The sequence below is a fragment of the Schistocerca piceifrons genome, chromosome 4 (assembly GCF_021461385.2).
Source record: "Schistocerca piceifrons isolate TAMUIC-IGC-003096 chromosome 4, iqSchPice1.1, whole genome shotgun sequence".
In the NCBI taxonomy this organism is placed as follows: domain Eukaryota; kingdom Metazoa; phylum Arthropoda; class Insecta; order Orthoptera; family Acrididae; genus Schistocerca; species Schistocerca piceifrons.
In genome coordinates this window covers 474,159,820-474,172,145 of record NC_060141.1, presented here as the reverse complement: position 1 = coordinate 474,172,145, position 12,326 = coordinate 474,159,820, and the positions used below count along the sequence as shown (strand labels likewise).

At 42.0% G+C, this 12,326-nt stretch overlaps 1 protein-coding gene across 3 annotated transcripts in view; it reads right to left on the bottom strand.

Annotated features, from left to right (window-relative positions):
- The window catches only part of LOC124796320 (probable tubulin polyglutamylase ttll-15), a 62,677-nt gene that overhangs the window by 21,197 nt on the left and 29,154 nt on the right, over window positions 1-12,326 (bottom strand). For all 3 annotated transcript variants that reach the window (XM_047260450.1, XM_047260451.1, XM_047260452.1), the window contains exon 5: window positions 9,851-10,080. In XM_047260450.1, coding sequence (XP_047116406.1) covers window positions 9,851-10,080 — 230 coding nt within the window. The remainder of the gene's footprint in view (window positions 1-9,850; window positions 10,081-12,326) is intronic.

The window sequence follows — 12,326 nt, the reverse complement described above, 5'->3', positions numbered from 1 at the left end:
TTCAAGTTTATGGGGAATATGAAGTGGGCTGAGGCATGAATTGGAATTTGGATTGAGGAGGGAGGCACACTAAGATAGTTCGTGCAGTTGTGCAATGCCACTGTTCCAGGGCAGGATAATGGTTTGCACATCTACCTCATGAGCAGGAGACCCAGATTTGAATCCCAGCCTTGGTACAAATTTTGATTTGTTGCTTCAGACTGCATGTATACAACTTGGTAGGAGTTATATCAATATAAAGTGCCGGACCAAAAATTAGAAGTAACTTAATAAATCACAAGTGCTCCTTCAAAAGTCCTCCTGTAAAGTGAATGGTTATCTTTACTCATTCCATCCACAGTTTTCCCCTAAAAGTATCTGACTGAACACTGTAATGTTACTGAAATCAAGTACAGGCATTCAAAACTGCAACACATCAGGGAAATAATTTCAGCACTTCCATTAGGAGAACCTCTGATCTCCATTAATGACAACAGATATTTCTGCTTTCAGCTTACTGATTTATATTGTGAAAGGTCCATTTTTTCTTCGGGTTAACCAATGCTACAAGACTTAAATGTTCTAGTAAGAAAATCACGGTAAAAATAAGATCTCCAAGTGGAAACAAATTCAAATAAAAGTTTCTACTAACCAGACAGCAACACACTTGGAAAAGAACAAATGCATATGCAGATACTAGGTGTCTAACCAAACACTTCTTCCTCTGGCCAGAATTTAGAAAATAGTTGAATGAAGCAAAACTAGGTATTACCAGAAAGAAACAATATTATGAGAAAGGAACTTGCTACTCACCATATAGTGGAGATGCTGAGTTGCAGATGACACAATAAAAAGACACTCACAATTAAAGCTTTTGACCATTAAGGCCTTTGTCAACAATAGACACACACAGACAAACATGCAGACACAACTCACACACACGACTGCAGTCCCAGGCCAACTGAAACCACCCTGCGAGCAGCAACGTCAGTGTATGATGGGAATGGCGACTGGGTGGGGGTAGAGGAGGCTGGGGGGGGGGAGGGGGAGGGATAGTATGGTGGGGGTGGTGGACAGTAAAGTGGGGTTGGTGAGCGGGAGAAGGGGGAGAAAGTACCAGAAAAGGAGAGAAATAAAAAGACTGGATGTGGTGGTGGAATGATGGCTGTGTAGTGCTGGAATGGGAACAGGGAAGGGGCTGGATGGGTGAGGACAGTGACTAATGAAGGTTGAGGCCAGGAGGGTTACAGGAATGTAGGATGTATTGCAAGGAAAGTTCCCACATGCACAGTTCAGAAAAGCTTGTGTTGGTGGAAGGATGCATATGGCACAGGCTGTGCAGCACTCACTGAAATGAAGGATGTCATGTTTGGCAGCATGTTCAGCAACAGGATGGTCTGCTTGTTTCTTGGTCGCAGTTTGTTGGTGGCCATTAAGGTGGACTGACAGCTTGTTGGTTGTCATGCCTACATAATGCAGCACAGTGGTTGCAGCTTAGCTTGTATACCACATGAATGGTTTTGCAGGTAGCCCTGCCTTTAAAAGGGATAAGCGATGTTAGTGACCAGAGTGCAGTAGGTGGTGATGGAAGGATGTATTCTCCTTTGAAAGTATTACTTAAAAAAAAATCCAGGGTATGGCTATGGGCACCCGCATGGCACCATTCTATGCCAACCTATTCATTGGCCATCTACAGGAATTCTCCTAAAAACCCAGAATCCTAAACCCCTCACATGGTTCAGATTCACTGATGAAATCTCTGCTATCTGAATCGAAGGTGAGGGCATCCTATCTGCATTCTTCCAGAACCTCAACAACTTCCCCATCTGCTTCACTTGGTCCAACTCAACGCAACAAACCACCTTAAAGATGGCTACATCAGCACCTCCGTCCATAACTTTTGTATTCGCAGACCCAACCGAATAGCATGCGCGCCCTGCCGTTGCCTCGCTTGTCACGGTTTCCCGTCGCGACCGCCGGCAGCCCATGGTGTTGCCGCCGACTGAAGACATTGCGCCATTGCTAAACTGGGGCCTACAGTGCCTTCCGGCTACACGATATAACAGGAGCACTGGCCCCAAGTCAGGGAGTCTGCAGACAGCTCATTGCAGTCATCAGTGCCATCGTTTGTTGTCTGGTTAGCTAGCTCGCTGTGTGATTCAGTATTGTATAACGACTTAGGCCATGAATCAGGAATATTCTTGGACACTAATTGGAACTTTATCTACGGTACACTGTTCGCTGTCAATAAAGCTAAGTAACTGTTTTATACTAGCTGGTGCTTATTTGTCACTAATCGTTTTCCTGCCACCAGATTTTAGTCACAACCTGGTCACATCCTACTCCGTATCCAAATTATGGTTGCCATATCCAGGCAGCCCATAAAAGTGGCGACGAGGATTTTGGTTTTGCTGAGCAGAGGGCGGACTATGCCTTCTGCTGCCATTGTCAATCCTGCTTGCCTCAACGTTTGCTATTGCTTGTGCACCATTTGCTAATTGCTTCTTGCTTGCGCCTAACCAAAACTAACCGAATTTCTTGTGGACATTTTTGGATTTCAGTGTGGAGCACTTCGCACCTTTGCTTCGTTTATTGGTATCTTGTTCTCAACAGTTGCATTGTACTAACATGGCTACTCCCACGCCTCCGCACCAGGCTCCTCCCAATCCGGCGCAAGCGTCTACTACCTCCACAGTCACTCTTGAACAGATTTTGCTTTTGCAGACGCAGCAGATGACTCAACTTTTGTCCGGCATGCAGCAACTAATAACAGCGCAGCAGCAATCAATGACACCTGCTGCAGTTGGCCCCACAGACTTACCAACCTGCATGTCACCGTTCAAAGCCTTCAATCAGGATGAAGAAACATAGAATGAATATCTAGCTCTATTTGAGGCACACATGGCGGCTCACCAGCACCCAGATCAGCTAAAACTTGTTTTTCTATTGGCCTCCGCGGGTGTTGAAGTATACCGACTCTTAGAAAAGTTGTTTCCGGCCTCCCGCCGAGAACTTTTGCAATACGAACAGTGCATTCAGGCTTTGTCACAATACTTTGACTCTCAAACCCTAGTTGCTGCGGCTAGGTTCAAGTTCTTTTGCTATCATAGACAGCCGGATCAAACCTACAAATAGTGGATTACCGACTTCAAAGGATTAACTTGTGATTGTCGATTTACGTGTGACTGTGGTAAACTTTTTGCAGACACTATGATTCGTGACGCCATCACTCAGAATGTGCAGGACGTTCATGTTAGGGAGCAGATATTGCAGATCCCCGATCCCCTCCCTCGACCAAATTGTCACTATCTTGGAAAGTAGAGATGCACGTGAAAACACTCAAAACATTTTTGACTTGCCATCCGTTTGACATGTGTCGAACGACCCTAGTGTACGACAGACCGACCGTCATAGGGAAAAGTTGCCACGCACACTGCGGGTACACAAACAGCATGGTGGCAGTAGCTTGCATTCCCGCCAACAGCCTTTGCATCAAAACAAACAATTTGCTTCCTCGCAGGTGCTTTTGAAATCATGCCCGCAGTGTAATGTGCATCAGAAACGCGAACATAGTCCATCGCGTAACTATTCTTGCTACATGTGTGGGAAGACTGGACATGTACAATCTGTGTGCCAACAGCGTAAACTGAATACATTTGCTCCTCGTGCTTCTGGACACGCACATTCAGTCCATGTTATTGGCTCTACCGTCGACAGTGTTGGAAACAGTGTTTTAGCCAGTGGCTTGTTCCGTAGTGTCAATGTAGTTAATAGTGGTAGTGCGTTGCCGCCCTCTGTACACCAACGGGCTCACAAATTGAACATTGACTTGCTCCTGGCTTCGCATCATGTGAAATTTCAATCGGACACGGGCTCTGACGTTACACTGATTAATAGCCATGTGTATGAACTGCTAGGAAAGCCTACACTTGCAAAGCCCTCTTCTCCACTTACAGCGTATAGAGGCGAGCGTATTTCAGTTCTTGGCACATGTAGTTTGCCAGCACAATACCATAATGTGACCAGGACAATTCTGTTGCATGTTATAGCTGCACACTCGTGCGAAAACATTTTTGGACTGGACTGCTTCAATTTGTTCGGACTCAGCACCCAAAACAATGTGTTAGCAATTCGTGATTGTCCTACTAGTGCTGCTGCTGCTGTTGCCCCTCTGTGACAAGTTCCCAAAATTGTTAAGCGATGGCTTGGGCTGCATCTGTGACTATGTTGCGCACGTCACGCTCAAGGCAAGTGCCCGGCCACGTTTTTGCAAAGCACGATCAGTGCCTCCCGCATTGCGCGATCAAGTGGCAGCCAAACTCTGTTCCTTGCAAAATGAGGGGGTGATTGCGCCCGTTAGTGCTAGTCAGTGGGCCTCCCCATTAGTTGTGCTAATGAAGCCCAATGGTTCCTTGGGTCTGTGTGTGGACTTTAAGAGTACAGTGAATCCACAAACGATTGCAGATAGCTATCCTCTCCCTCGCCTGGAGGAACAGATGGACAAATTGGGCATGGGCAGATACTATTCCAAGACTGACATACGGGATGCATATTTGCAAATTCCTTTAGATGAACCACCCCAGGACATTTTTGTGATCAACACTCACTTGGGTCTTTTTAAGTATTTACACCTCCCCTTTGGCAGCTCATCAGCTCCTACTATTTTTCAGCATTACTTGTCGCAACTGACTGTCAAAGTCCCTTTTTGCTCCAATTATCTGGACAACATCATAGTTGCCGGTCGTACTCCAGATGAACACTTGCAGAATTTGCGTTGCCTATTTTCGGTGTCGTCAGAGGCAGGCCTCAAAGTGAACAAAGACAAATGTGTGTTTTTCGTACAGAAATAGAATATTTGGGACATATAATCAACGCACAAGGTGTCAATCCATTGCAGTCACACCTTTGTGCCATTGCCAACCTTCCCTCGCCTAAAAACTTGTCCGAATTGTAATCTGTGTAGGGCGAGATTACCTATTATCATCGGTTCATCCCCAATGCTACACAAATAGCTGCGCCGCTGCACCAATTACGCCAGCGCAACGTTCCGTTTGTGTGGTAGGCCGAATGCCAAGTGGCTTTTCAGAAACTGAAAAACGCCCTCTTGAATGCTCGTTGCCTAGTCCATTTCGATCCCTCTCAACCAGTTGTGCTTGCTGTGGATGCTTCATCCTATGGTTTACGTGCTGTGTTGTCGCATCATGTTGGATCTGCTGATCGACCAATAGCTTTTGCTTCTAAATTGCTTACCGCCGCACAACAAAACTATTCGCAAATTGAAAAAGAAGCCTTTGCAATCATATATGGGGTCATGAAGTTCCATGACTATCTGTATGGCTGAAAATTTTTTCTAGTGACGAACCATAAGTCTCCACAGTCGTTGTTCCATACTGCCAAGCCGGTACCCTCCCCCACCTCTCACCTGCCCTCCATCTAACCTGCAGCACTTCACTGCCCGCCACCCCCCCTCCCCACTCCAGCCTCCTCCTTACCCCCCACCCAGTCACCACTCCGATCATGCACTGATGTTGCTGCTTGCAGGGTGGTTTCAGTTGCCTGGGACTGCAGTCGTGTGTGTGTGTGTGTGTGTGTGTGTGTGTGTGTGTGTGTGTGTGTGTCTATTGTTGACGAAGGCCTTAATGGTCAAAAGCTTTAAATGTGAGTGTCTTTTTGTTCTGCCTATCTGTGACTCAGCACTCAGCATCTCCACTCTATGGTGAGTAGCAACTTTCCTTCTCATAATATTGTTATTTCCATTTTGGGTTTTCCATTGTTTCATTATTACTGGAAAAAGACATACCAGACCTAAAACCAATGAAAATATAGCAGGATAGCTATTTTATTTATTTTTTTATCTTATTCACGTTCCATGCTAGTCTAAGATACTTGGTCAGGGAATAAGTCAATACATGGTTTACAGAATGATAATTAGTAAATTTATAAGGAAAAGAACTGAAGAATTAATAAAACACAAAATTGTAAATGACACATTACAGAGAGTATTTCTCAACTACTGGGAGGACTCCTCTGCACAACAGAAGAAGTGTGTCACAAGAAAACCTATCACATTAATATCGGTAGATTTGGGGTTTATCAGTCAACTTGTTCAGTTATGCTGGAAGCCTATTGAAAATGAAACCTGCTGAATGGTGGACGCTTAACTGTACAATGCTTAAGGAAGTGTTAGCCATGCTTAAGGATGGTTGGTTGGTTTGGGGAAGGAGACCAGACAGCGTGGTCATCGGTCTCATTGCATTAAGGAAGGATTGGGAAGGAAGTCGGCCCTGCTCTTTCAGAGTAACCATCCCGGCATTTGCCTGGAGTGATTTAGGGAAATCACGGAAAACCTAAATCAGGATAGCCGGACGTGGGATTGAACCGTCGTCCTCCCGAATGCGAGTCCAGTGTCTAACCACTGCGCCACCTCGCTTGGTCATGCTTAAGGAAGTGTTAGCCAAGTGTAAATGGTTTTTTCATTTAATGTTCACTGAATGTATGTTGCAGTTTCCTCTGAATGAGTCAACATTGTCAACAACAAATCCCTTCAAGCAGCTCAGGAATGGCAGAGATAAATTTTGAGACACCTGAACAATGGCCAATGCAAAATTCACAAACTGGCATCATAGATCAGCCTGACTGCCCTTTTCTGGACTACAAATACTCCTGATGGGTGCACAGAGTTGCCTCAAAATATGATAGCATAAGAGATAATAAAGTAAAAGTAAGGAAAAGTAAACAATCCTTTACATTTCAATGAAGATTAGTCTTATAGTGAAAATAGCACCATTCAGTTTCTGCACAAAATTTTTAATGCGATAATTTCAAGAAAGCTTTTTGTTTACCCTCAGACCCAAGAATTTAAAATGCTTCACTTTACTGAGAGCTCACCTAGGGCCAATAAAATTTCTTTTTTACAAGAATTGTATGTTAGAAACTGCATGCATTCATTGCATTTTGTTACACTAAAGCATGAATTTGTTCTCTGAAAACCACATTCTGATACTACCACATACCTTATTAACTAAATTACTTTCATTCATTGAATGTCTTCCATGATAACAGTTGTGATTTTATAATGTGCATATACCAAGAATAGCAATGGACCCAGAACAGAATCTTGTGGCACCCACCACCCTTCTCCTTCTCCTTCTTCTCCTACTCCTCTTCCTCTTCCTCTTCCTCTTCCTCTTCCTCTTCCTCTTCCTCCTCCTCCTCCTCCCTCCCATTTCACATGACTGCAATCAGATTCAAATCTATTCTGTGTTTGTTGACACTGGTGGAAACACTTCTCTTTCCTACTTTCCAGATATGAAATCATTGGCTTCCCTTTGCATGGTTGCATTTCCTTCTTTCATTAATAAACTGGAGTATTTCACAATTTTTCATAGGTATTTGACTTCCTTCTTTTCTACATTTATTGTAGCCTTTCCAAATTTAATTATTTCCTGCATTGATATGTTACGCCACACACTTCCTCTACCAAAATTCCACCACCACTTTCGCCAAGTCCATTGGTCACCGAGAGAAACTCCTCTTGATCTGTCTCCCACAACGACACTTTCAACCAATTAGGTATCCAAACCTGACAACATCTTGCATTTTTAACCATGATAAGGTACAGGTAATTTCTTCTTGTGTTTCTTGCTCTTTTACAGGTATTCTTTCTTCTCATGTGATTTTGGGAAACGACCCCGAAAAAAAACTGACTGAAACTTATTACAGAAGTCTAGGAGAGTCTCAGTGAACCTTTCATTCTACAGTGGCTTGTCTTTTGTGTGTAAATTCTCTTACTGATTGAATCATTCAGTTAAATCTCAAGATCTGCTCCAAAGCTTCAACTGGCCAATAACTCTTGACTGCTTTCCCTACTTCACAAATGATCTCCTGCATACCTTGGAAACAAGGGCCTATGGTATGAAGTGCAGCAGATGGGAATGTGTCTGCTAATGTATAAGAATGGACAGATAGATGGCAGTAGTTAACCAAAAATCTGTATAAAAGACAATGGAGATGAGGTGTCCCTTAGCATGAAATAAGAAAATGAAAGAAAGAAGTTAAAGTTATAGGTTCCATCAGTTTTAAGGTTTTTAGAGATGTCATATATGCTCAGACTGAACAAAGATGAGAAAGGAATTTGGTGACAGCCCATTTTGAGGAACAATCCCACCATTCACCTTCACTAAGAGAAATAATGGAAAACCTAAATCAGGATGGTAAGATAAGTCATTTGAGTCCCAGTGTTCCAAAATAGGTGGCTGTGCCAAATCAGTTGGTGAAATGATGAGAAGAAGAACAGATCTGTGCTGAAGAATCAGGCAATACTAGTAATTCATCATAACCCGAAAGATTTGAGCAGAAACACATAAAAATAACTTCAGAATTACTGAAATCAGTGTGTAGTATAAGAAGTAGAATTTACTTTGAACTAGTGTCAAAATTTATTGAACAGGAGAACTGTCAGCAGATTTCCAGAAAAGAAATCTCAAGGTATTACTAACAAATGAATTAGCAAGAATTATTAGACACCGACTCTAGCTTCTGTATAGAATAATATTTTTTTTTTTTGGGGAGGGGGGGGGGAGAGACGAAGAGATACAGAAAGAGAGAGAGGATGGAGAGAAAGGGGGGAGGAGAGAGGGAGTAAGGAGGAAGGGAGGGAGAGAGGGAGTAAGGAGGAAGGGAGGGAGGGAGGGAGGGAGGGAGAGAGGGAGAGGGAGAGGGAGGGAGAGAGGGAGAGGGAGAGGGAGACGGAGAGGGAGAGGGAGAGGGAGAGGGAGAGGGAGAGGGAGAGGGAGAGGGAAACTAATCAAGAAAAAGATATGTTTCAGAAAAGCACAAATGGTCCGGCACAACAATTTTAATCTTGTAATTAGTAAAAGTGGAAAGAAGCATAAAAGAAAACCAGAATACAGTCATCCCACTTATGGACTCACAGAATGCATTCAACACAGAAAAGCAGAAGAAATGTTTGAAATTTAAAGATGAATTGAATAAAGTATAAGAAATTAAAAGGATCAAAAATCAAAGTTCATATTAAGAAAGGTGTAGCTTATCACAACAGCATACATCAAGAACCAATGAGAGAAACTAAGAACAAAAACAAAAATAAAGTATCAGAACAGGATTAGAAGTGCATTTGCTACACAATAAACGATAAGGTTCACAAATAATTTAGTACTTCTCACTGAAAGTAAGGAAGACTTAGAAGAATTGTGCACTGGAATGGATAGGCTGTTTAGCACACACTTTACACTATACACTAAAATAAAGGCAAAACTGATTAAGAGTAAGAATTCGATGAACACTGCAATTAGGGATAACACAGAAGCATAAATGAAATAATCCTGCTCTAGAGAGCAGATTACGCAAGTTAGTGGAAGCAATGGCGATATCAGAAGCAGATCAGCATTGGTATAAAAACATTTCTTTGCTATAACTACTCATGTATTGGCATATAAATATTAAGAATATATGTATATACTATATATGTAACAAAGATGATCTGAACAGCAAAGATGAGGACAGAATCCAATGGAAAACTCTCGCCAAAGGGATGGTAATGTTACTAAAACCAAATTGCTTAAGTTGTTGGGTGCAGTAAAAATGCAGAGGCAAAAACACTAATACAAGATATGAAAAGTTGGAGGACATTCTAAAACCAATCAGGATTTCATGACTCATGGCAGTTAAATTATAAAAGGGAATGAGATTGAAATGGCTAATTTATTGTTAGTCATTCTTGATCATCTTCACACACATGCACTTTTGTCTCTCTTTAACACCATATGCCTGACTTCACTAGTATACATCTCCTGTTAGCAATGAATATATTCAATATTTCTATAATACAAAAGATTACAAATGTACTAACCTGAAGAGAATGTCTCCACCATATACATACAATCGAAGTGGATCAACAGAAGTGAGTACTGTATATACACCAATATCAAACTTGTAACCATCAATAAGAAGTGGATTGCTTACATACTCTTGTACAAAAGTACCATCATCATTAAGATTCATCTCATCAAGTGAGAGAATTTTAATTCCTCGGTGTTGATTATGCTTCTGCACAAACACAGCAGCAGGCTTGGATGCAGCCTGTAACAGAAAGGTATTACTGGGTTGTCACTAACAACACTTCAATTTTACAAATTCACAACTGCAAAGGTTTCTGAATGACATCCGTATTAAAAAAAATAGTAACTTAAGAGAAGCTTCTAGATGGAGAGTCTCAGTTTGTAGACAGTAGGTGACAAAATCTAGTAAACACTTAACAGCTTTAGATGCTAAATCAATTAGCCTAGTAAAATTACATCCAACTGTTCATTTGAGAGACAAAATCTATATCTCAGATTATTCATATTCATTATAAGTGGGATTGAGGGAGGGAGGGAGACAGAACCACCATTTTAGGAACCCCATTTCTGCAATAGATTTTGCCTTGGCCTTACTTCAGCACTGAAGCTTACTGAATCGATCAGTTAAATTATAACCTGAAAAATATTTCCTGGCAAGAGTTTAGTATATCATTGTGAACATAGCTGTGTAGAAGGCATTCTAAGGTAATATAGGTTTGAAGTGAATAAAAGCTACACATAATGTGTGATTAACTATTTGTGTGGAGCAATTACATATTCTCATCACTGACTTATTTGGGATAGAAAAATGATTATAATCTGAGAAAGTGATTAACTTAAAGTATTAAGTGCAAGTTTTTGTAATCCTATCTGGGAGGCTAGAATTTCAGAATTGATATTCAGACTATTTTATTTTGTTGTTAGATGAACCCGCTGCAGGTGTCAATATTAAAGATCCAGATTATTCAGTTAAAAGCTTACAATAAATAGAAAGTTTATCCAGTGCCCTCAGTCTCCAGATAAGATGAGTGTTATTATTGTACTGAATATCAGCACCTGAAACTAAAGTACCATTACATATACATTATAGTCATATATTTGTTGAAGGGCTTTGCACGCACTACTACAACCACTTCCAGAGCAGGGCTGTTCTACGGGATGCAGAACAAGAAATTGAGCTAGCCAGTCAGTGGGCTTAATTTATTTACTGCAGAAGATAGTCAATCAAGAGAAGAACCTTGTGTAGTGGAGCACTGAAACCTTCTAGGATAAAAGAAACCCCTATTATACTCACATAAAACCATAGATAAGCATCAATGGTGCTATTTCTATAAATCAATACACTACAATGCACACGCGAAAGACATGGCTGTCATGTGTTCTCACCTACAAGAATACCACCTTCATTATGCCTCACCCAAAGTTATCTCTTTGCTGACATGTGATAATATGTCCTAACTTCTTGTTAAATTAAAACATATCTTACACAGACCAGGCAAACTGACTTACGGAAAAACAGTGACTGTCTTGTAATTCTCTTCATTTTATGTTTCAGCCTTAGGTGACACAAGTGGTATCATTACTAGTTCTGACTTATTATCCAGTTATCATTACGATTCATTTAAAACGAAAGAAAACAGGGAGTAGTAAAATGCAAGGAAACTAAACCACAAATCAAACTAACTTTTATGCATGATTCCATGTTCTTGAATGCTCTCCATGGACTACTACCTTAACGTTGGTGGGGAGGTCTGCATGTCTCAGTGACCCACTGAGCTAAGGTGGTGGGAGCTATGCTCCTGTAGGGTCACCCATGCCAGACAGGTCAGTTGGTGAGATTCCAGGCAAAGTGTAGTCCCACCAGGGGGCTCCTGTATTGGGAATTTGTGGGTGCAACCACATGGGCCCTTAGCTAAGTCTGACATTACTTCCACTTACTTGTGTCAGGCTTCTTCTGTTTTCTTTCCTATCAGCCTCCCTTGGCCAACTCTTGGTTTTTTTCAATGCCAACAGTATTAGGTTTCAAGGCCCAAGGGTGTCTTTCACTTTCCTCTCTACTATCCTACCCTCGACCCAATGGTGAAACAAGCGGTAGAAGACTCTTTTATCGCACAGGTACTCAACGATCTTGGAGGCAGAAGAGGTCATGGCAGACGAACCAACTGTAAAGGCGCCGCTCAGCCATCATTAAGCTCACAGCAGTCCGTTGCAATTCTGGTACCTGTAGTCATATGTTTTATACATATGTGCCGTGATGAACTGTTCCAGAATCATAGTGTGTGAGTTGGGCCTACTCCTTGCAAGCTGTAATCCACTGTAAACAAAATCATGCAAATGGCAGTTTCTCCTGTCATTTTCTTTAAAGCCCAATGGCGATGGTGTAAGGACAGAGGTATCAGGCTTTGAGTGACGCTGGAAGCTACTAGTCTGGACCTGAACATTGGCAGCAGGTGTGCGATGGTCACCTCCCTGAGAACCTGTGTGACC